The following is a 27,002-nucleotide window of genomic DNA, read 5'->3' on the forward strand; positions in this document are numbered from 1 at the left end:
TGATCCATGACACTAGTGTCTAGGATGCATTGAGAAATAAACACATAATCATTGCTTGTTGAATTGGCACAAAGCGTTCACATGAGCATAGTAGGGTTGTTCTTATTATGGCAATAAGGGCCTATAAATTTTGGTATTGATATGCTATAAAATCAAATTGTGCACTTCTTTAGATGTCATGTTATGATGAATTCTCTATGCAATTGGTCCCATTATCTTAAGTTAACATTATATTCATAGATCTTGGAGCAATGTTCTTGGAATTTTTTAACTTGAAACCAATAAGGAAATTGTGTTTCCTATAACAAACATCAACTATATGACCTATTTTTTTGCACCATGAATATTTCTTGAAGGAGTATTTGTTGGTCTAGTTACTTCCAGACTCGTGACTTCTCTTCAAATCTGATGCATCAGTTTCAATTGTAACGAGGATCTTCGGTACAGAAACAGTCTTAATGGAAAATTGTCGTTCTTGTTGAGTGATTAAGGCAAATACACGATTCACATTAGGGATAGTATCTAACAACATGAGTTAAAGTAACATAACTACTATCAAGGTAACAACTCCCAAAATAGAATAATCTAGTAGTTAAAGTCAGGTTTTTGAAGAATAAATATAAGAAGATTCTTAATTTTAGACCCTTTTCCATATTGCCAGGTATCAAAGATTTATATGATGTGGTCATTGAAAATAATTCCTAGATTGTGGACACAGGGTATAATGTTATTTCTAGAATGACCTTTGGTGCTCTCCTAGATGTTTATCCTTGCTTACAGGTGTTTCTTATTTTGTTAGGCTTAAGCTTTCTTCTAAAGTCTCTGAGGTTTAATGAAAGTTCTTGGTCTCTTCCCATTCCTTTGTCTAATATACTCGATTTTTTGAATTTGAAGAATATTGTTATTTCTTAGAAGAAGGATGTTTCTAATTTGATACCCGAGGATTTTGGCATTTTAAATCAAAAGTCCACTCACCTTTTTCTCTCCTCTCCTAAAATAACTATGTTTGGGATAATATTATTTGGTCATCTTCCATCCCACCACTAAAACTTTGATTTTATGGAAACTCCTTCACATTGGGTTACCTATTATTCTTGAGGTTCAATATAGAGGGGTGATTTTATATTCCATGTGCTCTTTAGGTAAATCTCACGAGGAGCCTATTTCTCATCTCTTTTTTGAATGCTTTGATATTGTGTATGTTTGGACTTGACTTCAAAAAAAATTTGCTAGGATGAGTTTTCTTCTTCTTCTTCGGACCTTATATCTTTTATTAAGTCTCGTGGGAGCCCTTTTGGTAAACCGATTAGACTTGTTGCTATCTCGTTTTCGATTTGTAGGAGAAGGAATTATTTCAGGTTTCTACAAGAGATTAATCCACTACAAAAAAGTGTGCATGTGGTGACAGTTATTTTCGTATAAAATGACGTTTATAAATGTCACAATATACACGTGTGGTGGTTCCCCAAACTTCCATAAAACTGGCTGCCACAAAGTTTAATATAACGGTCTTATGCGACCTGCCGCAACACCCGCCATTTAACGCTTTGTATAAAGTGGCGGTTTTTTTATGTAATTAATGTCTGTCAAAATTGTTGCAATTTATTTCATTGAAAAGGATTTCAGCACAAAACGATGCATGTAAATGCCATTATATACAATATAATATAACGTTTTTAACTGTCAGTATTAATATTATAATAAAATTGTAAAAAATAATACAACAATTTTAACTGACGTAATAAAATTAAATACTATAGAAAGTTCTAAGCAAATATAAAGGATGCGCCACCAAATATAAAGGACACACCAGCGAAAATATATCAAAGAGCTTAACCCAACTAGATAATCAACAAATTATTATTCTCTAAAAAGACCCAAACCAAACATACCACGCACCAAAAATTTTAAATTCAACGGAATTTTAAATTTTATAAAACAAGACAAATTATGAAATTAGAATCAGTAAAGCTTTCATAAACAATAGAAATGCAAATTTGGAAATTCAACTTAGAAACCAAACGAAGAATCAAAACACCATACCAAACAGCATGCACCAACAATTTTGGAAATCCAATTCATAAACCAAACCCAGAATCACTGTAATCGTACTTGTTGCGACGACGAACGTTTGAAATCGTTGCGAGGAGGGTGTCCTTCAAGCCGGTGGCAATGGCGGACAAAACCAATGACGACAATGATAGGGTTTGTAGAGAGTGTTAGGTTGTCGTGAGTGAGATTGAAACAATAGGGTTTATGGAGAGTTTTTTTTTTTTTATCGACAATAAAAAATAAATAAATAGGAACCACTTCAGGGGTGGTTCAACCCTTATACATATACCAGCCTAAAACCTTCAGACTTACTAAACAAGCCAAACTCAATTAATTAACCTCATGCAAACCAAAGGTTCTAAACACCAGTCAGAAAAGGAAAACGAGACAGACCTACAATTAATAGAAACCCACAACTAGACCTTTACTTGTACCAAAGAAAAAACTTCAAAGGCATCCCCCACATCTCTTTTAAAAATTATGTTATTCCTGTGCTTCTATAATTCGCTCACTACCCCAACCCAAATTGTGTTCCAGACATTATTAACCGTTTCTGAAGCGCAGCTCAACCTAAATTGATCAAAGTTACTCTTTGGCTCAATATGGAACGCTACCAGAACCCCAAGCCACCTATGACATAAACCCCAGAGTGAAAAGGATATGGGGAGAGTGAGAGGTTATCTGGGGTTTCCAAAGAGTCAAAGTGAAATTTTCAGAAAAAAAAATAAATGGGAATGAGGAATGGTATGGAGGGATTGAGAACACATGATAGTGTATATTTCAAAGGAGAATTGGGACAGTTCAAAATGACACGTTCTGAATGATAATTGTGACAATTATTAAGATGTCGGACCATACGGACAATTATGACAATTTTTAATAAATGTCATAATAAAATTGTCACTACACCCATTTTGCCATTAATTCTATTAGGAGCTACATTAAAATGTCAGGTAACTCTTCTAATAAATTTGTGTATAATGATATATTTGACTTTGTTATCTTGAAGTTTTTTGGCATCAGTTCTAGGTTTGGAAAAGTCTCGAAGCCTACCCATGTTTTATGGAGTTTTCTTTTTGCTAGATGGATTAAAGTCAACACGGATGGTGCTGCTATAGGTTCTTCCGTCCTTGTTGCTTGTGTTGGATCTGTAAAGGGAGTATGAGAGAGTTTGTTGGTGGTTTTTCTTCTTTCCTTGGGATCTAGTCTTCCCTCTATATTGAGTTTATGAGAGTTATCATTGCCATTAAGCATGCTAGAAAGGCTGATTATAGACGTTTATGGTTGGAGAGTGATTCTACTTGGTTTACTTGCTCTTCTAATTATCTCATTTCTTGGAATAAATGTTAGTCTTTTTGTAAATATATCAAGTTTAATTTTTTTTTATATTTTTAGAGATAACAACCACTATGCTAATAAACTTGTTTTTTTAGGGTTGAGTAACCAGCTTAAATATGTTTAGTGTAATAGTATGTTATCTAGTATTTTTATAGTTTTTTTTCCATATAAACTTATGTGTCGTTTTTTATTAGACAGTTCTAATTTTTTTCTGTATTTCTTTGTATGAGTTTTTTTTTTCTCTCTTTTATGCAATGTTTAATATGATGACATATGATTGATGAAGTCTTGAGTATAAGCCTAACTAATGTTACCCTCTCTATTAATTATTTTCGTGAATATTTTTTTTTTTTTCATTTTACATAAACTTTTAGTGAGTTTTTGCAGAAACGCAAATGGAACCCAATGCCACCCTACCAGAAAAAGTATAGAGAAATATTCCTGTAAATCATTTGGGAAAATTATTCTAATTCAAATATTGACCACAGAGCTGGGACCAACGGTTAGTGAGTGTTATGGCCATTACCATAATTATCAACAAAAACGAAGGGCAAAAATGTAACAAAGAGAAGAAAAAAATGCCAAGAACCATGGAAGAATTCATCTTCTCATTAACATTGCCTATTCACAAAAGCGAAATAAAACATACGCATAACATGCACTTACTTTCCCCAATCCATTGTTTACAAACAGAAATAAATATCTCTGAAAAGTTCAAATAATGAGGATATATTTTCCTTCATCTTACTTCGCTTCACTCTTGTTAAGACTAAAAAGATCAAAATAAAAAAACCCTAGTTCAAAAAATAATAATACACAGTGACCACATAAGCCCTAGAATCTAAGAGTGATCTCACTCCCAGTGCTGTCTTCCCCTTCTTGATCTCTTAGTGCTGCCAACCCTTTCCTCTCTCCATTCTCTCCTTTCCAGCTACCACTCTCCGACTTCCCATCCTCAATGCTCTCAGATCGTCCGCCACCGCTCCGAACATCTGATTCTGAAGAACTTTGGGTCTGTGGTGCAGTCTTGTACATGTGAAAATGGTGATGGAGAGTGTGGTCTTGTGGTGGTGGCAACGATAGTGATGGAGCTAAGTTGTAGAACTCTTGTGACACAGGGGTGCCTGCACAGTAGTGTGGCGGTGGCATATGTGAGGTAGGATGTGGGCCATAGAGGCTGGGGCCACCAGAGTGTGCCGTAGCAGTGGCATATTCCGGTGGCACCCAAATTCCTCCCAGCACTACAAGTTGTGGTGTTGGTGCTCCTGCATGTAGGCTTGGGCTGGGTCTTCTAGTGTGAAGCCTATATTTCTGTGGACAAAGTTTATCATGAAAACATGATGAAAATGAGAAAGTGCAATAAAACAGACAAAGGAACCATGAAAAGAAGAAAACAAAAGAAAACATGGTTTCCAAGAGCACAATATTGTATTGTGCAGAGTGATATATACCAAGTGTCAGTGAAGCAGTGATAATTAGTACAGCACACAAACAAAGTGGATATTTCATTTCTGTCTGTATGTACAATCCAGAGATAGAAGTACCTGGAGATGGCTTTTAACTTCATCATTGGTCAAACCGTCAACCTTCATCAACTCCCTGATCTGTTTTGGAGTGGCCACTGTAAAGTAACACAAAACAAAAAGAAAGAAAAAACACTTATTAGTGATTGCTGCAATGATTATTATTCGATTGCAGTAATGATTAAAATTATAATTCAAGCCAGGAATACGTAGTTTATAAATGAGGTTAATATTATGTATATGATTATAAAGTTATATATATTGATAGTTCTTTTTAATATTTTTTAGTATTTCAAAATTAATTAATTGATTATACCTTGAGATCCACCAAGCATTTGAAGAGCATTAACAAATCGACGGTGCAAGTCCGGTGACCAACACCTTCTTGCTTTCCTATGAGTTTGGCCAGTAGTGTTAGTTGTGGTGGTTGTAGTATGAGTTGTTTGTGACTCAGTTGCAGCACTTTTTCCCTGATCAACAATTCCTTCACAATTCCCTCCTTTGCCTGAATTGTCCCTTTTGGAACATTTCTCTGCATCTTCACAGTTCTTCACCTCCATTTCATTCTCAGAAGAGGCAAGGGCTAACTCAGGAAGTCCCCCTACTCCTTGGCATGAGTTTCGCTCTCTTGAGAATGGTAAAAAGGCTCCTCCATTCCTATGTTTGTTGTCTAAGGCTAGCTTAGGGCTCACGCTAAACCCTGTATCAGCACTTTCTTTTGGTGATGTAATTGTGGATTTTGGTTTGGTTCCTTCGCTTGCTTGGCTCCATAATTGGGCTGATGTCATCCAATTCGCCTTGTCTGATAGGTTTGATGCCTTCTCAGTGCTTTCTTGAGAGTTTGGATGCTTTATGGGTATGAATTCTTCCAGAACTGGCCTTGTGCCTTGGTTTGATCGGAAGGCCTGTAGTTGCTGCCTTGAAGCCTCCACAGCTACAAGAAATAAAAGAAAGAACGAAATTAAGACTTTTTTTTTTGCATTCAGAGGATAAAATTATAAACTAATGGTTGTGTATATGCAACCAGCTAATAAATACAGAACAATGAATACCATGGAAATTTAAGGGTAGTACTACTATTGAGAAGTTATCTATTTCTTTCTCATGGTGTGCTTCAATTCTTTTAATTACTGGACCAAAAAATAACCGTATTAAAATCGTTAATTTCTTTGGGTACCGTAACAAGAATAACGAAGAAAATCTCTCTCTTTCTTTCACACACACTTTTATTCGAGAAAGCAAAAGCAAAAGAGGAAAAGTGCTAGAAAGAGAGGAGGCGGTTGAAAAAAATAGAAGACCTTAATATTAAAGGCATCATTTGTAAGATGAGAAGAAAACAAATGAATGTATAATATTTTCATGATGGGGTGCTGATGAAACTTTAGGGTTTAATACATTCTGTGATGTTATTGGTTCATGGGAATTTTGAAAGTGTCAATGGTGTTTGATTTGATATATTTCTGTGGTAAAAGATGGTGATTGATAGAGAGGTGTACCGTTGGTGAGGAGTTGCATGCAGAGAGGAAGCTCACGCTTGAAGGCATCAATCTTGAGACGTTCTTCCTCTAAGCGAGAAAGAAAGTCTTCGAGCTTGTAGGTCTGATCAGTTTGGTCTGCAAAGGATTTCAGCAGTGTGGAGTAGCTGTAGGGCTTGTAATCCATGCTAGATTCTGCTTGAGATGCCATCTTTTCACGTGTATTGAATGACAAAAACTGTTCAGGAGGAAATGTTCATGACAAAACTGGAGGAAAGTAGGAACAAACAAGAGGAAAAGAGGGTGTTTGGCCTCTTCCTTTCTAGGGCAAGTGGGGGAGACTGAGAGAGAGAGAGAGAGAGAGAGAGAGAGAAAAGGGATTGTATGTTGTTTGTGAACACAAGAAGGATCGAGGGGGGATCGTCTTCTTTTTAGGAGTGAGTTCAATGGAAGAAAGCAGGGTTAGGAGAGAGAAAGAAAAGAAGAAAAAGTAAGAGATAAAGAAGAAGGATGTAACTTCCTTAAAAATAATAAGAAAGAATGAGAGAAGGAATCAGAGAATCTGACAACAGAGAGTCTTGTGCTTAGAGCCTGGTTTTAGCAAAACTTTGAGTGTTATTGTATTAATTCAACATTAACAACAGAAAGATGATTCTTCTTCATGTTACTGTTTTTGTTCCCCTTTATACTCCATTCTCTCTTTCTATCATCTTCTACCTCCCTAATTTTAGCTTTCTATTAATGTTTATTTTCACACTTTCTATTACTCTGTAGACAAGCTATAGGTATGTGTATACCTTCTTCGTAAAGATTTCTAATTTTAAATGAAAACACAATGTGGAAAACTAAATAAATTTATGTATAAATTAAAAAAATAGTTTAAACACGCACTAATATAAAAAAAAAATTGAATTTATTTAAAAGCTATTTTTTTTCTTTCTATTTTTCTCTTATAAAAATTATACTATAAAAGAAATCATTAAATAAAAATTAATTTTAAAGACAATACCACAGCGAATAATCAAATTATTACTATATTTCTTCATTTTTTTTACTTCTTCTTCCAAGTGCAGGAAAATTCCAAGGAGTTGCGGATTTTTTTCTACCAATTGGGTCCTCCCTTCACCACCCGCATGCAGATGGTCTACAGGGTTCATAATTACTATTAAATATTAAAATAGAAATTAAAAATATTATTGACATCTAAATTAGTTTTTTATTATTGATAAATAATTTTTAAATCGGTATATAATTAACTATAAGGTTTTACCAATTATTTAAATTTTAAAATTGTTAACTAATTAGATACTTTTAGAAAGTATTTATTAATAATAAAAATTAACTTAATACTAATAATTTTTAATTATTCAAAATTTAAAATATTATCTAATTTAGTTAATATAATAAGTAATTATTTATTATCTTTCTAATTAATTTTTATTTAATATTTTTTCCAAATTGATAATGAAAAAATTAATGTATAAACATTTAATTCTAAACAAGTTTTTTTATTATATTCCCACCTTAAGTGGATTGTGTTCTTCGGGAAGGGATGTTCTCAGCTCACGTAACTAACAATTAAAACTCATCCAAATCGACCTACTAATTATTGTTTGAACATTTTAGTATTATGTTATCAGTTTAAACTCATTCATATAACTTTAGCATGGTTACATATTTTAAATATAAAGATAAAAATAAGGAATATTTAAAACCCCATATTCAAATCCCATTAGCAGATAACATGATTTCAATCTGTTTATGGTTATCCTAACATTAACATTATTTTGATTTACTGAAATGATAGTCCTTAATATTAACATGATTAAATGTCAAACTTTTTATCGATGGAGATGTAGATCAAATTTATCAATAAAGATTAATAAAAAATTATAAATAATATGCTCTATAAATATTTGTATTTTTTAATAAGATTTGAACATGTAAGCATCAATTTATGCATTGTTTGCATCTGATTTCTGTTCACTTGGATTGAAAGGCGAATAAAGTTTATGTTTGGATCAAGGGATTTGTAGTGATAAGGGGAGAATGGAAAGACAAAGAAAGTGAGGGAGTAATTTTTGTAGATTTGTGAAGATCTACAAGAAAATTTACCTTTTACCATCTTACCCTTTGTCACCTATCATCCTCATATGCCATAACAGTGAACAAATGTGTAAAATTACATTTTTATCAATTAAAAAAATACAATTTCAATCAGACCCATCATATAATTCACAAAAATTTATAAATTTTCCTTACACTTTTCACTCTATTTACCTTAATCCAAAACATCTTAACTTTTTTTACACTTTCTCTTCAAATCATTTCAAATTCACTCCCTCATTCTCACTCCCTAATCCAAACAAAACATTAATGGTAGATCTCGATAATTTAATTTTATTAGTCTACTCTTTATAGTCACTGTTAGAGTTTAACATAATTTTGATAACATATAATTTTACATAAGAGTGTTAATTGTTATGCATTAATTGTTATGGATTGTGTTTATATTTATAGACTTCATGAATAAGATCATTGATGGTTGATGGTCTCATGTTGATCTTCTATTCATGTGCAAGAGTTTAAAAGCTGGTAGTCTTTTTGTTAACATTGTTTGCTCTTGAACTCAACTTGTTACGTATAAATAAAATAAACTTTTACTGTGATAATTCTTATTATAGTGACAACATCAAATTTAACATACAATTATAGGAAATGTGAGTTTGTTCTTCACCTTTTGAATATTATTTATATAGTCTTACAAATTCAAAAGTGAATTTACATCTTGATTTTATAAGAATTTTTAAACATATACATAACCAAAAATTCAAATAGTCACACCACTTTTTTTTTCACATATCAAAACTCAATGTTATTTGTCATGATAAAAACATAGATTATGTTATAAAAGTTATGTGAAACTAATGATAAAAACATGGATTATGTTATCAAAATTATCGAGATAATACATATAGTTAACTATCTTTGTTAATTGGATCATCTACCAGACATAATACATATAGTTAACTATCTTTGTTAATTATTTACTTATGTGAAGTTTGTAGTAAAAAGTATCTTGTACACTACCAAGAGGGACGGGTTGAGTTGGTGCTTTAAAATTGTCTTTTTGTATTCACAACCATAAAAAGTATTTCTTCAAATAATCAAACCAAAAGATGAGTTTCTTGCAAAGAAAAATATAGTCAAGAAATAGTAAAAAGATAAGTGTTGGGTGTTCGATCAAGAAAGTTGCAGAAAAACTTGTAAGAAATACCAAAGGCATAATTTGATGAGAAGAAATGATATATTTATACATGAGTTCTTGATGAACCCATAGAAGAACAAAATGAAATTATTACAAAAACTTTATAAATAGGTGAGGTTGGGTTTGGGAGAGGCGGATAGGTGGGTGTGGAAGGGAGGGGGTCATCAGATGTTTTCAGTTAACTCTGTTTATTCTTTGGTTAGGAGGGATTGTGAGGTGGATGTCTCTCTGGTTTTCAGTAAGTTATGGAGTTGTAAAGTTGTACCTTCAGCCTTATTCACTGCTTGGAGGGTGATGGAGAATAAGATTGCTACTATGGTCAATTTGGAAAGACGAGGGGTGTTGGTTGAAAGTTCCTTGTGCTGTTTGTGTGGGAAGGAGGAAGAGTTTTACCGTCACTTGTTTTTCGACTGCTGTTTTGCTTGGCGAGTCTAGGGATTATGCTTTAAATGGTTGGGAGTGTCGTTCGTGTCTCACAATGATCCCATGTCAAACTTTGCTCAATTAAGGATGAACACGTCCTCTGATTCGATTAATGACGTGTGAAGTACAATTTGGGTTAGGGTTGTAGGGGAAATCTGGAGAAATTCTATCATTTTCAATAGGGGTGTGGCTGACGCGTCTGAAGTTTGTTCTTTGATGCAAGCAAAGGTTTGGTCTTGGATGTCGGTAAAATCTTGCTCTGCTTCGGTTCCTTTTTCTAGTTGGTGTTTGGAACCTCTAGAATGTATGCGATTGGTAGTTTGAGGTATTTTAGGTTGATTAGTATGGACAGTGCTTTACTTGTTGGTTTGGTGGTTCCTATTATGTTGGATTATGTATCTCTTGTATAAGGGTTGATCCACCCCTGAAGTGGTTCGCATTTATATACTTGTTATTACTGATAAAAAAAAACAAAACTTTATAGATAGCACAATTTTAAACAAAAAAGAACCTGTGTCATTAAAAGATCCACCACTGAGGACAACTCAGATAACATAAGTCATTATCAATAATAAGGGAAAGAGAGATTGCCCAAATAATTTTAGAATGATTTGAATCATATTCTACATCTATCAATCTACTCCAGCCTAGACAAATTATATTCACTATCTTGCTAATTTAGACTACAATGACACTTCACATGTAATCACAAAAATATATGGATTAAAATATCTTGAAAAAAATTTAGGACATACCACCTATAGGCAAAAACCTACTCCACAAAATATACTTCACATTATATAGCTTAAAATGCACAAAATTTGGAAGAATATCACCTACTTTAATGAATAGCCAAATATTTAAATAAAAAATATAAGAAAATATATTCACCACACCTTTCCTTGATAGGAATTTTTCTTTTAAAATGTGTAATCAAAGAGTTTTTTTAATTGAAATTTTCTTGAAAGAGTATATTTAGTAATATCAAATTCAAATTATATGTTTCAATAGAACATTCTAATCAATTTATAGAAATAACTTATCCAATTATGATTAAGGATAATCAATTATATTGTTATGTTTTTTCTTAAAATATAATTAGAACAATCTATTCAATTATTTCTTCACTTAATCAATTAAAAGTGCAAGTTAAAACATGTATGTTGAAAGTAATTTATTAAATGTACAAGAAGGTTATCAAAATCAATTTTTAGATAATCAATTTTGTAAACTGATAATTAATTAATATGTTCTTAAAACTTTTTTAAAACTTTTTTAGCATGTATCAAGCTTCGGGATGAATCCTCTCTATAGCATGATTCCTACACGTTCTAACATGAAAGTTTGGAACAATTAATGCAAACGTGTTTCATCCTCTAAACATAATATGAAATATTTTCTTCAATCTTTAAGATCTTTCCTCAACATGATCAACATATATAGACCACACTTAGTTGTTCAAAGAGACAACAAAAGATTTTCTCAATTGCTATTAAGCAAACTTCTCTAGGATCAAATTGGAAACTTGGAAACAAATAGATAAACAAACAATGAACATGATGTTAGGTATGGAAGTTGTACAATAAAGGAGTAACCAATCATTTAATGATATATAATTATTTCTTATTTTATTAACTTTTGGTCTAGTCTTAGTGAAGTAGCCGAGTGCGCATAAGTTTTCATCTCCTTAATATTGTCTAACTTAATTTTTACATAATACTATAAGAAAATCATTAAATGTTAATTAATTTAAAGATAAAAAATAATTAGTCATTATATTGTATAATTAGATATCTTATTTTATAAATTAAAAAGTAATTGGTATCTAAAATAGTTTATATTATTAATACAAATTTATAAAGTAGTTTCTATATTAATATCTAACATTAGTTATTAAGTTTAGCTACTAACTACTTTAAATTCTAAAATAATCACTAATTTAATTAAAGAACAAAATAAAATAATTAAGGCAATTATGAACTTTTTAACTCAAAATTATCAAAGTCAACTACATGTTTATTTATTTATGTTTCGTCCTTCACTGATAATGTTTTAAAATGATTAATAACTTATTTTTTATTTTATACTATATAATTTTCACATTCTGGTTATGATATATGTTCGCATTATAGGTTTCTGATAAGAAAGTGGTCAATCAATTAAGTAAATTTCCACGTAAAGAACATGTAGGAGATAATTTTTATGTATAGTTGATTTAATATAGAATATCGTGTTGTGTTGGTGATTAAGACTAGGATTAACGGTTTCGAGTTGATTTCAGGTCTCAAGGTAAACTTCATGAAGAGTTACATAGATGGGGTAGGGTGCAGTTAGAATCTGATACAACATTGTGCTTCTATCTTGAATTGTGAGAAAATGAAAACACCTTTTAAGTACTTGGGCATGGTGGTAAGGGGGTGTCATAAAAGATAAAGTTTTTGGGAATGGGTGTTGGAGAGAGTGAGAAATAGGCTAGGAAGATGGAAGGGCAAGTATATTTCGATGGTGGGTCACCTATATCTGATTAAATTTGTCTTCTCTCCCTTTGTTTTATTTGTCGCTTTACAAAATGACAACCATGATGGCAAAGGAGTTAGAGAGGCTTTAAAGAGATTTTCTCCGAGGATGGGGCTCGAAAGGTAGAAAGATAGCTTGGGCTTCGTGGCAAAAAGTTTGTGAACCAAAGGGAGCGGGAGGGCTTGGTCTGATAGAGATTAGAAAGTTCAATGTGGCTCTTCTAGGGAAGTGGATCTGACGCTTGGGCACTGGAGAATTTAGCTTGTGGAAAGAAGTGCGAATTCTAAATACGGAGGCTGGAGAAATATAAGTGCTCAAGGGAGATGTATGTCGGATTTCCTGTGGTGGAGGGATTTGAAGGAAGTATGGAAGTTGAGGGTTGGAAAGGGAATTTTGAGGACAACTTTGCCAGGGAGGTCGGAAATGGGAGAGAGATTAGTTTGTGGGAGGATACATGGGTGGGGAACGAAGCTCTTAAATATAAATTTCGAGGCTATATCAAGTATGTTCATGCATGGCAACCAAGTTGTGGCAAGGAGGGGAGTGGAATAACAATCTAGAGTGGACTTGGAAGATATGGTGGATGAGAAGCTTGTTTGATTGGGAAAAACATCCGGAACAAGAGTTGGATATGCTTTTGGGGAGGAAGACTTTAAATGATGAAAAGGAGGATAAGTGGGTTTGGAAATAAAGTGATGATACAAGGTTTACAATTCAGTATGCTTATAGAATTTTAAAAAGTGAGGTGCAGGGGGAAGATTCTGATCTTTTTGAAAGGTTACTACAAAAAATTTACTATTTAGATACCGATTATTACATATAAATTCAAATTTATATGTAAAGTGTACATTATATAGGAGTTTTAACATGGAAATGAAATAAGAAGTGTGCTGTAGTCGAAATCTAGAAATTTTCACCAATCACAGTTTTCAAATTGATCAAAATCTATTGATATTTTTTATTGTGGCTTTAACTATATTGAAGATTTATAAGGTAATAGAGAGAAAAAATGTTGCTATCAAAATTATAATTGAACAGGAAGAAAATTTTCAATTGTTAATGCGAAATTTTGCTGGCATATAAGGAAGAAATGATTTTGCCATTAAAAATAAAAAAAATTGAATAAATGTTCATAAAAGAATAATATTGCTTTTTTTTACTGAAAAGAATAATTGTGCAAAACCAAAATAATTTTCTTGAAAAATTATGAATATTCTATTTTTATGTTATGATAATTTAATGTTTTTCTATAGTTAGTTTGGTTGTTCCTTAGATATTCAGGTAGGTGTAGGAGTATGGTAAGGTGTTTTGCTCTTCATGTATAAGGGTTGAACCACCCTGAGGTGGTTCCCATTTATTTATTTTTTATTTCCGATAAAAAAATAAATAATAATAATGTTATGAGGTTAAATAAAAAGTTAATATTGAAGTTTGATTAACTTAAGTAAAAAAATATATTTTATTTATTTATTTCAGTCAAAAGATAAATATCAGAGATCTCTATTAAAACTAACATTATTTTAATTTATCAAAATAATACCTCTTAATATCACGATTCTGAAATGCTAGAATTTTTTAAAGAATAAACATCAAAATATCTTCGATGGTTGAAATCAAATACAAAATTAAGAATGATGAAGATTAATGAAAATTACGGGTAGTTTGTAAATCTATAAATACTATATTTGTACTTTTTTTAATAATAGTTGGAACTTGTAAATATCCACTTAAATTTAAGATACCAAAATGAAAATAAACAATTATAATTGGATTCCTCACTGCAACCGTTGAATTTTTTACAGCAATATTTATGTTTTGATTTTACAAACACTTTATGCAGTAATATTATATAGATAACACGATCACTGTGCTAAAGACAGAATTCAGTTATTAGGACACGAATTTCGATCAGTCTACACACAAAAATCCATCAGAATTTTATTTGAAATTCGGTTTCTGAGGTGGTTTTTTTACTTTTTAGGCTTTTGATTGGATTAAAGAGAATATGTTTCAGTAAAGTATAAATATTGTTTTAATTAATTATATTATTATTTAATTAGGTATTTTGTTTTTATTTTTTTAGAAAACTTTTAAGAATATATTAGTCTATTAATCAATATCTTACTTAATTAAATTATTAAGAAATAATCAACTAGCTTAAGGATTTAATTAATTATCTTAATCATTCTCAAGCAAGTTTATTAGCTGAACTAAAATAGTCGATTATTATTTTTACTAATCTAAAAGAAAGTTAAAATAAACATATGTTTAGTTTATCCAACATTTTAATCAATTACGAAGAACTGTTAATTAATTATTCTATTCTTGATATGGAAACACATTAATAAAAAATTAATTGTTTATATAAACACTTAATCTAAATGTTTAATCAATTAAATTAGAATTAAGACCTTTCGGGAAAAATATTTTAATTTTTTAGAAAAGAGTCTATATATTAAGTTATATACACTGTGAATTATCTTGTGAAAGACTCACACTCCTGCAATGAAAGCTTTTGACAATCAATACATCTTTCAATACCATCTTCGTCAAAACTAGCTTTGCTTGCTCTTCTAGTAAGTTTGACTTGACTCCACCTTCAATTCTAATAAGACCATCCAAGGTGATACAAGTTACACTACAAGAAAATCTTGAAATAGAAATCAAATTTTAGAGACCAAAATAATTAATTACAATAAAAATTAAAATAGAGACCATTTTAGAAACTAAAAAAAAAAATTGGTTTCTAAATTAGTTTCTATTATTTTTTATTATTGTTAAATAATTTCTAAATTGGTATCTAATTAGCAACTAATGTTTTAATTACCAATTATTTAGTTTCTAAATTTGGTAGAAAAATCCTTGGTTGCTAATTAGATACCAATTTAGAAACTATTTAACAATAATAGAAACTAATTTAGAAACCAAATTTCTTTTTAGTTTCTAAAATGGTCTCTAATTTAGTTACTATTGCAACTAATTATTTTGGTTTCTACAAATTGATTTCTATTTCATGATTTTATTGTAGTGTTATCTACACGATTAAATCACTTATTCTTGATTTCCAAGGATTAATCCCAAAAGAGGCTTCGAAATAATTGGTTAATTTAGTTCTTAATCTTGTTTACAAGATTATACCAATTGATTTTTGTATCCTAAACCCAATTGATAGTTATTGTAGAAAACAAAAACAAAAAATACAATAAGAAAAAGTTGAATTATGCTTTAATAACTTTTTATGACTTTTGATAAATATCATCATCAGTTTTTTTAATAAGGAATACATCAATAAAAATAAGTCAAAACACAACTATACGTTTAAAATATTCAATTGTTTAAGAACATTTCTTCAAACATTCAATATAAAAGAGATAAGAAGAAAGGTAAATACACAAGATATTTTTGTATTGGTTTGTCTTACAAAACAAACAACATCCAATTCTCAATCAACAAATGGAGTTTCACTGAGCAAATTATTGTTTTGAAGTACAAACGTAGTCACTGCTAATTAACCCCTTGAGTATTCTTTTGAATTGTAGTCATTCCTAACTAACCCCTTCTTTGTGCTTATAACCACTCTTGTCTAACCCCATTGAGTATTCTTTAGAATGTAACTACTTCTAGCTAAAACAAATATGCAACTACCCCTGACTAAAATGACTATTGTTTGATAGAAAATCACTCTTAACTAACTCGTTTAAGTTCTTGTCAAGTTGTGATTATTAGTTTAACAATAGGCAGAAATGATGAGATTAATACTTAAACTCGATATTGACTATGTTTCCTTATGATCATGAATAATTATCGTTGTATAATTAATGTTAATCAAGACACTAGTATTTTTTTTAATCAACAAAAAAGAATATATAAATAAAAGAGTACATGGGCTATCCCAATTTGTATACAAGGTTCTGTACAAAAAATACACTTATAAAAGAACAAGAAAATTTACAATCCATAAAATTACAACATTTGTGCAAAACTCAAGATGGAATGAACAATTAACAATAACTTGAACACATCCCTATGTTGTAACTATCATATTAAACATAGAATTTTCAACAAATAAATCTTCCACCTTTATGCACTGTATAGAGCCAAAAGTTTGTCATGATCCTCTAATGTGCCAAACTAGGTGAAGCTGCTAACTTGATAGAGAAATGGCTAGCAGACTACATGTCGATGCCCTAGGTGAGAACAAACCTCTAACCACATTTCATACATCATATCACTCCCTATTTATAGAAAAATAAACCGAAAGAATTAAGACATGTGAAAACATGTTAAAGGACTCAAGCACCACAAAGGATAAGTAAAATCAGATTTTTTTTTATTCGTATTGGTGATCCATACCCACCATTTCAGTTGTGCTATGCTAAATATTTCCTCCCTGTTACAAATACCGTTCTTAAACTCAACTCTATTTTTGCGTGACTATATTTCTAACATTATTATTATTGTCCATATAGACTTTCATACTAAGTTCTGCCTTTTACTTAAACCTGGACCAACAAATTGATAAAAATTCCCTACAACAGTATTATGTAACATATTCGAGAGTCCAATCCACCTGAATCATAAATTCCAAACTTGTCAGGAAATTTTACATTAAAAAAACAAATGTTGGATAAATTCTACATGTTGTTGGCAAAGGGTACAAAGATTTGTACCCATTACCATGCCCCTATTCTGCAAATTTAGCTTAGTTTGGATTCTGATCAAACCTATCTTCCAAATAAGAGTTTTAGCTTTAGAGACAATGTGTACTTTCCAAATATCATTGGAGAACTTCTCCTGATAAACAACATTAATACTATGCAGTAAGTCATATACAAACCTAAACGAATAATTTTCTGAGTTTCCCCCTTTCCACACCCACCTATCTAACCTATTTTTTATTGGAAGAATTTTTGTTACCTCTAACTTGAAAGTTTCTACCATTGACCTTTCCCACTCAAACCAATCCCTCCTCCATTTAAGATCCCACACCCAACTATTATTTTCCCATCTTCCAGCTTGTATTAAAAGTAAATCGGAATCAATGAAATTTTTTAACATCCTTGAAAATTCTTATGTCATTACTTTTTTTGTCCTTTCAACTTCTCTCTCCAAAATCTAATTTACTCACCATTTTCTAAGTTCCAACAATTTATATGAGGACACTAGTATGTTTCATGCTAATCTAGGTTGGCAATGAAATTGGTTGAAAACCTCTCCCATTTTTTAGCCAATTTGGCTAGGATGAACTTAGGGATCCTAATTTACGTAAGAACTATGTGTTCAATAATTTTTACTTTTGAACCAATTTTTTTCTAATAAAGCAGCAGTTATGTAAAATGGATCTTTAAAAATGGTTGGCATGAGAATCGATCTCTCCACATAATCGTAGGATAGAATCTTCAATTATAGCAATTAGTCTAATTATAATCATTATCTAATTATCATAGTTATTGGTAATTACTATAATTTTGTCAATAGCTTAACATAGTTATTTGTGTGTGTATATATCATAGTGTATCTTACATAAGGATTAAACTTTAGACTTTTTTTTATAGTGGAACCGGATATAATATATGAAAATCCACGTTCCAAAAGTTTAATTTACTTACTAGACAAAGGTAACCGAATAATTTATTTTATATTTGTACATATATAATATATTTTTTCAAAAATCTAACCTGACCTAAAGAAGCATAAATTCTTTTTTACATTGTAAAGGGGAATCCTTGGCTTCATACCCACTTCACTAAAAATAGGTAGAAGTAGAAGAGGATTCTCCATTGTTCCCCCTCCTTTACCACTCTTTTAGGGAGATGTTTTGTTTTTTGCCCTCGTGAGTTGTGTTCCCTTAATTTACAGTCATAGAATTGAAGCTAAGATATTCCTTGCTTCCATGGAAATATTATATTCTATGTGATGAATGTCTCATTTTTTAGAATCTTTTTCTCTTTTAATGCAATCAAATTCAGGACAATTATGCAACTTTTTTGGACTCGGAGAAAGTTGCAAGGTGGATTGATACTAAAACTTACTTTGAATATGTGCTTTCTCTCTCTCCCTCTTTTTCCCTTTCTCTTTATTCAATGTGGTGGTGAAAATTATGTTGATGATGGTATATGCTCTCCCATCTCAAAGTGGTGGCTATTAAATAATCATGGCAGAATCATTAATAACAGCAATTTGTATACATTGGTAAGGACACCCGCAAGTACAACCTTGCCCTACACATGCCCAACACAACCTTTTCTATGAAACCATGCTAAACCATATTTTCTATAAGAACTAAATTAGAGATTAAGTTTTCTTTTCTTTATAACAACAATTTTAAATATTTTCTCTATATTTTAAAGCTCTTATCTTAAGCTTTAACTTTAAAGTATTTTTAAACCATGTAAAAAGTGCGAAAAAAAATAGAAATGCTTGTGTTGGAGGGATTTGTGTCTTGGATGTGGGGATTAGAAGAGTCTAACTGGTATGGAAAAGTGTGGAAACTAGGAAATGGCACTAAAAAAACATGGATTTAGCAAGGTTTTGTTTCGTGGTTTAAATCTCGCCCAAATGTATTATTTGCATTTGCTCAATTAGTTGGAAAAACATAATGAGAAGTAGGACTCCATCGAGTTGGGATGACAGATTATTGTCTACACCTTATTCACTATATAAAAAAAATCATTTCACTATTTGTTGAATAACTATACACAAATATTTATGGAAAAGAGAGTTTTGGAAGTTTTCTGCATATTTTTCACTCATCAATTTCCAAGTTCGTTCAACGGTTCTCAATCTAATCAGCACAATCCAGTTTTATTCAACCATTTTCATTTTTGACTTAGTCAATTTTTCAGCACTGCACCAATTTGTCTGTGGAGGAAATCTAATTAAATCTACAACCTTGTTCTCAGGAGTGAATCTGCTCAGTACAAGGGTTGCACCTAACAAATTTTAAGTAGTGACAATGTATATTTTTTAGAAATCTGCTCAACGCTTTGAAATCCATTTAGTGAATGTCAGTTGAGTATAAATAGACCTAAGTTGTTATTTTTATATTCTTTGGCACATAACAGAGTTTAGAATTGTGAGAGAAAATGTTTAATCACCACCTAAAGCACAATGAATCAAAAGGTTCTTCTTTCTTCCATCTTTCTTTGCTTCTCAATCAATTCTTCTCCCCACCCTCTCCAAGTTATACTGATTAGTTTTTTTTTTCAAGGTGAGTAGTTCTTCTATCTCCATCCTTTTCCTCCTTTTTTTTTTATCAGCAATGAATAAATAAAATTAAAGGGATACTTCAGGGGTATCCCAACCCATTACAATAACCAGAAGTGAACTTCCTATCATCCACAAAAGAAACTCTCCTTTATGGTTGGAGCAGAACAACCTTAAAGTGAGAAGACCATACCCAAAAATATAACCAACAGGTTACCTCAAAGCAACATTCAACTTTACCGAAACACCCATAATCGAGGCCACCTACATTCACCTCGCCGAGCGACGATTTACCCGTGCACATTGCATAACTTCGGTGACCACCGACTACACACATATGGAGAACACCGCTTCCTCGACCGGCGATCTTGTTGACCTTTGCATAACTTCGACGACCACCGACTACACACGCATGGAGATCGCCGTTACATCAACAGGCGATCATGTTGACCTGTGGAGAACGCCGCTTCATCAACCGGCGATCATGTTGACCTTTGCATACCTTCGGCGACCGCCGACTACGCACGCATGGAAATCTTCATTTCATCGACCGGCGATCCTGTTGACCTAACTTCGATGACCACCGACTACGCACGTATGGAGATTGTCGTTTCATTGACCGACGATCATGTTGACCTTATATAACTTCGGCGACTACCGCCTACACATATGGAGAACGCCGCTTCATCGATCGGCGATCGTGTTGACCTATGGAAAACGCCGCTTCATCGATCGGCGATCATGTTGACCTTATATAACTTCGGCGACTATCGCCTACACATATGGAGAACGCCGCTTCATCGATCGGTGATCGTGTTGACCTATGGAGAACGCCGCTTCATCGACCGGCGATCATGTTGACCTTATATAACTTCGGCGACTACCGCCTACACATATGGAGAACGCCGCTTCATCGATCGGCGATCGTGTTGACCTATGGAGAACGCCGCTTCATCGACCGGCGATCATGTTGACCTTGCATAACTTCGGCGACCACCGACTACTCACAACTGGAGAACACCGCTTTATCTACCCGGTCTCAGCTCGAAGCAGCACCTTCCTCGGACCTCAACTCATTCTGTCAGCAAGATCTCCCTTTCCTTTCTCTATTCCGCCACCAGCCAGCAAACTTTAAACCTTCCACTGCAACACAGAAACTACTTATAACTACTAATGCAAATCATTGGGTTCAACACCCAATCAGATAAAGAGTAGGTAAACTTATTTCCTTTATGTTTTAACCATAACCATGACTTTATCTGGGCCTGTTGAAAGACTTCTTCCGCATCCACAACACTTTTATTAAAAACCACGGAATTCCTATGATTCCACAGGCACCGAATGATGGTAGCCCAAACCCCTCTCCAGATCTGATTTTGTTTATTACTGCCGTGGGTCGATATAAAACTCTCGAAATGGTTCCTAACGTCGTTATGGTGGACGTAGAGAATTCCAATCCATCTGAGGCATACATCCCATACACGGCTGGCGACCTTGCACTCCAGGAAGAGATGTTGGCAGGACTCCTCCTTAAGTTCACAAAGGGCACATACATATGTGTCTAGTGGGATCCCTCTCCTTCTCAAGCACATCCTAGTTGGAATTTTGTTCAGCAACATCCTCCAGGCAGTGAATATAACATTGGGGAACGTCTTTGTCTTCCATAGGTGTTTGAAGACATCGATTTGAGGTCCCCTAGTCGCCCTGACTAAGCACTCGTAAGCGGAGCTCACTGTGAAGCACCCGTTAGCCTCACATCTCCATTCAAGCGCATCCTTTTCATCCTTTCTTACTTTGGCCCTAGATATGAGGCCTTCCAGCTCAGCTTCTAAAGAGGTTTCCCACTCAAATCTACCTCTCCTCCATCTTAAGGACCACCTCCATACCGATCCATCCCAATCTCCCACTTCTTCCAGCTTGTGGCCTTGGTTTAACGACAGGGAGTACAGTCTCGGGAACAAAGATTTCAACTTTGAGTTTCCTACCCACACATCCTCCCAGAAACGAATTTTATCTCCACTCCCTATTCTCCATCCAATTTCGTCTTGGAACCATCCGTCTCCTCCTCCCTCCTTATATAATCTCGTCAAATCTCTCCACCACCATGACTGATATTTAATAGGCACGGAATCACTTTTAATACCCATACCATACTTCGATTCAATCACTTCCTTCCACCTCCCTTTCTCGTCAGTGCTGTATCGCCACATCCACTTTGCCATAAAAGCATAATTGAACTTCCGAATATCTCTGATTCCCAGACCACCTTCCTCTTTTGTTCTGCACAAGTCTCTCCAGCTAACCCAAGATATAGACCTCTTCTCCTTTCCCCACCCCCATAGAAACCTCCTTTGAATGCTAATGATACTTTTGCAGACCACCTCTGGTGCTTTGAAGATAGACAGGTAGTAGAGCGGTGTAGCGAATAACACATATTTGATTAAGCACAATCTGCCTGCCGTTGAGAGAAACCTCCCTTTCCACACACTAAGTCTTGACTTTAGTTTGTTTAAGACAGGTTCCCAGAATTTTTTCTTCCTCGGATTACCCCCCACTTCTAAGCCTATATAGTTGAAAGGTACAACCATTTGGCCACAGTTCAGATTCTTTGCATAGCAGTCCAACTTGCTTTCCAAGACATTTATGCCTACTAGTTTTGACTAATGGAAGTTAACCTTCAACCCTGAGGCTAACTCAAAAGGAAAAGTTAAAGAAATTTTAGTGATGAACTTTTTTTTTGTATGTTATGTCACCACTCACTAAGTTAATTTCACATAGTTTTATATATTCCAAATTAATTTCACATAGTTTTATATATTCCAAATGAACAAGTTCAAAGGTAAATTACAAATTATGAAGTATAAAGCAATTTTTTTTTTAGTTTCATGTAACTTATGTGTTGCTTATTTAGCATTTTGTAAATAACCTTGCATTAATTTTCATAAGTTAAATGGATCAGCTTTTTGTTTGCTTTTGTACCATTTATTTGGGAAGATCAATGTATAACGAATATTATGTTATGTAAATGTTCCTCTATGTAAATCTTATTATTCACAACTATTATTATTTATGTTGCCCAAATCCTCTCTAGGGTATTACACGAAAAATAAGGCTTATATCTTGAAGTTAACCTGTGATTTTGCTTACAATTATATGACATTTATTTTGATGGGAGCTACATTTTTGAAGTCTAAATATAAGAAGATTGCTTTGTATAAATCATCATCTATTTGACTTAGCATTAGCCATTGGTATGGCAGGATCTTAGAAAATACTTCTTAAACTATTGGCAAGGGTGATGACATTAATTTCTATAATGATATATGATGTTCACATTGTAGGGGTCCCTTCTATGGAGAGGATTAATTCTTTTGCTAAAGTTTTTTAGGCTTGGGACAAATTCAATTGCTCTCTTCCTCATAATCTATGTAGAATTTGAGGTTTGGATAATATGAAGAATCTCACCCTCAATGACTTACTTGACATTCCCATTTGACCTCTAGAAAATTTTGGTTTGTTAAGTTAGAAGGTTGTCCAAGAACTCTTACACCTCTATTGTAACATGTTTGATTGGGGGAAGTTATTTAGAATAATGTCATCCCTCTTGCTAAAACTTTAGTCCTTTGGAAGATTTTTCATAATAGGTTGGCTATGGATAAAGAGGTTCAATTAAGAAGTTTTTCTTTGTGTTTATGTAGGTGAAAAGATTAGAGTACTTTTCATATCTCTTTTGGATGTCAAATTGCCACCCAAATTTTCTCTTAGTTGCAACAGTTGTTCCCTAATATGTATTTCTCCTTTCCTAATTATTTAATTCAATTTTTCAAAGTTGTAGGTAGCCCTTTGGTTAAAGAAATATGCATTATTATTGTTTCTTATTTTGTTTTGTTTGGATGATGTGGAGAATGAAGAATCACCCAAGGTTTTAACAAAGTATAAATTTGGATTATGTTATAAACTCTATGAAATGCTTCATTAGGATTTTAGGCAATACTTCTAAAAAGTATATAAATAATGATATAATTGACTTTTCTAGTTTTGAATTTTTTTTTTTGGCATCCAAACTAGACCTAGAAAAGGTAATAACACTATCCAAGTCCTTTGGAAGATGCCTAAAAAGAGTTGTTAGAGGTTGCCTGGGAAATGTTGGTTGTAATGGTATTCTTAAGGGGCAGTCGGGGTGAGTATATTGACAGTTTTACTTCTTTTGTGAGTATTCAAAATTATTTGTATGTTGAGATTATGGGAGTTATTTTAGCTATTGAGATCTCATGTTCTACTGGTTGTAAACGTGTGCGGCTGGAGTGTGACTCTGCTTTGTTATGCCAAACTTTTTCTTCTCCTTTGATTTTCCCATGTCTTCTTTGAGGAAAATGGAGAAAAGGCATCAAGCTTTTTTATTGCTATGGATTTTAAGACTTCTCGCATTTATCGGGAAATCACTATGATGGTAAACTTGCTAACTTTGGGATTAACAACAAATTTGATTTCAAGTGGTTTAGTTATCTTCCTTATGTTATTAGTTTATATTTTCTCCATAATAGGTTTCAACTCCGTTACGTTTCATTTTGTATAGTTTCTTTGTAGGGAGTTTGCTTTGTATTTCTAAGCATGAGTTCGGCTTGGTCCTCATATTTTGTTCTTGTTTTTTTTATGATATGTTTTATGTGATAACAAATGATAGATAAATTGCGACGTGTCAGTCTATCTGAGATGTCAAAGTTAGAATCAGTCTAGCTGAGATGTCAAAGTTAGAAGTGAAACATAATATAGGTTTTTTGAAATAAAAACATGTTTAAATTTTGTATTCTTCATAAAACAAACTAGCATTACTAAAATATGCAAATAAATTACCGTTTAAAATTTTTATTTTTACAATTTTTAATCTCTAAATTTAATTTACATTTCCATTTCAAAAAAAATAATTTATAATAATGTATAGTTTAATAATATTGAATTTCTAATATATAATGAAATATCCCATTAAATACTAATGTTTTTAAAAATAAAAGAGTCAATATATATTTCTCACATATAAATGTAATTAAGAACTTAGCAATTGATTAATGACATGATTGTGGATTTACTTCATCGTTGTGGATTGTAGACTTAATTTACATTTAAAATATTATGATAAATTTAAATATTATCATATTAGAAGATTTAAGAGAATGCAGCTTGCACAAAATTAGTATAGAAGGCTTAAACAATGATTTGCCTTGTAAAAATTATTTCCGTTTGTGTATTTAAGAAAGAAAAAAAAGACATTGTGTGAAAAAATGAAATTAAGAGAAATATCAATTTTTCATATTTAGAACATAAGATGCTTATGGTAGCCATGTTGTGCAGCTAGACTGTCTAACGGTTATGAAAACACAGACATTCTTCCAGATAAATGATGCACGACACTATAACAACTATGTTTCTGTACACAAGTTAATCTTTCTTTATTAGTGAAAATATTAGTTGATTTATCTTTTGTTAGTAGAAATTGTAAATCTACCACTATTCCTTTTGAGTATGATATTTGATAAAGTAATATTTAATTTCAATATGTTTTTTCTATAAATAAAGTATGAATTATTACACAAAATAGTAAAATAAATTATCAAAACAGTTATGACTTTTTTTACCTAAATTATCAAATCAGTTCTCTTAAATCTTCTATACTAATTTTGTGCAAGCTGCATTCTCAACTAAGAACCAAAACTTCCACCGCCATGGAACCTTAAACAAACAACAACCCTAAAGCATTCTAACATAAGAGAAAATTCATATACAAATTGAGCATCAACTATGTGAGGAAGAACTTAATCAAAGAGGTCTCAATGGTAAAAGATCTCTTGAAATGTGTCATTTCCAAGGTCATTTCTTTGAGCCTTAGACCATCTAACTTGAGCTAGTGAAAATTTTCTAGAAGAATGTTATGATCTTAAAAAAAGCGCATCATCAAATTTTGGGTGTTCGGTCAAAATGTTTTCTTAAAATAGGTATCCATCTTTGAAGTTATTAAGTGTGACCATTAACATAACATAACTGCTACTATGAAATGTGGGATAGTGTTTATAAGAGAATTGGAATAGTAGAGAACATGCTATGATGGAGTCCTTCTCTCATCCTTAACCAAAACTCTAAGGAGAGGTTGTAAATTCTTAAACTTACTAAGTTTCTAAAGAAAACTTAATTTGGATCCTCTTTCAAGAAAGATTCATTGACAATAAAATAGGAGAAAATACTTATTTAATGACTTTCAAAGAATAAGAGAATGCTTGTAAGCAATTCAAAAGTGATTTATACATGGAACATGGTGTTCTATATATAGATTACCTAACTCCCCTTGCAAGTTTGGTCAATTTAATGTGGGAATAAAAGTTATATAAAAGGACGTCCAAGAGTAAGGATTAGCGCATAAAACTATCCTAAAACTGACTTATTTGATGTGATGTAGGACTTCTTGGTCCATGCTTGGACTTCTACTTTCTAGGTTTTTGGTTGACTCTTGTAACACCTTGTTTTTTAATGTTCATGGTTATTGATTTTTTAATTCATTGGTTTAATTAATCAATTTTTGTACAACCTTTATTTATAATTGTCTTGGATGTATTAAAGGAAAAACAACTCATTTGAACAATTTGTCACACTCATTTAACTTGTGAAGAGTCTTTTGAGGGGGATTCACAAGAGAGATTCAACAACAATGAGGCATAAATCAAACTCACATAAGTGATTGACTCCAATCCAAAACCTTAAGACAATGAATTTATGAGTTGTTTTCTTATTAAGTTACTGAACTTTTTCATTTTTACTCAATGTAGGACTCTGATATTAGAGATGGGTTTTTTTTGAAGGAGATTCACAAGGAAGATTCAACAACAATAAGACTTTAGTCAAACTCACCTATGAAATTGACACCACATTCAACCCAAAAACCTTAAAGACAATGTGTTCATGAGTATTCTTCTTTATATGTTGCTTAACTTTATGATTTTTAATCAATATGACACTTAGACTCACACGTGAAGGAATACGTTGGAGATTCCACATTAACTAGAGATATAAGATATTATAGTATATAAGTAAATATAAAAATATTGTAAGGGTGAAATTTACTTAAAAATCCACTTCCTACTAAAATTGATTTTATAGCTTAAACTTAATTTATTTAATATATTAGTTAATGTATACCAATTTATATATATT

General features: G+C 32.3%; 1 protein-coding gene across 1 annotated transcript; it reads right to left on the reverse strand.

Moving 5' to 3' along the window:
* Window positions 1-3,981: 3,981 nt before the first annotated feature.
* Window positions 3,982-7,046, reverse strand: LOC137822528 (myb family transcription factor EFM-like). The gene is made up of 4 exons (XM_068627422.1): window positions 6,410-7,046; window positions 5,230-5,847; window positions 4,935-5,011; window positions 3,982-4,701 (listed from the first exon to the last, which is right to left on the reverse strand). The coding sequence occupies exons 1-4, from the start codon at window positions 6,597-6,599 to the stop codon at window positions 4,225-4,227; spliced, it is 1,362 nt and encodes a 453-aa protein (XP_068483523.1). The 5' UTR covers window positions 6,600-7,046; the 3' UTR covers window positions 3,982-4,224.
* Between the last annotated feature and the right edge of the window lie 19,956 nt (window positions 7,047-27,002).

The sequence above is a fragment of the Phaseolus vulgaris genome, chromosome 9 (assembly GCF_000499845.2).
Source record: "Phaseolus vulgaris cultivar G19833 chromosome 9, P. vulgaris v2.0, whole genome shotgun sequence".
Taxonomy (NCBI): domain Eukaryota; kingdom Viridiplantae; phylum Streptophyta; class Magnoliopsida; order Fabales; family Fabaceae; genus Phaseolus; species Phaseolus vulgaris.

What these genes read in the sequence shown, in the direction of transcription:
- LOC137822528 (XM_068627422.1), bottom strand. Translation starts at nt 6,599, where the DNA reads ATGGCATCTCAAGCAGAATCTAGCATGGATTACAAGCCCTACAGCTAC. An exon ending in CATGCAACTCCTCACCAACG is followed by an intron (nt 5,848 to 6,409) that starts GTACACCTCTCT and finishes TATTTCTTGTAG; the next exon opens with CTGTGGAGGCTTCAAGGCAG. An exon ending in AAGTTAAAAGCCATCTCCAG is followed by an intron (nt 4,702 to 4,934) that starts GTACTTCTATCT and finishes CTTTGTCCACAG; the next exon opens with AAATATAGGCTTCACACTAG.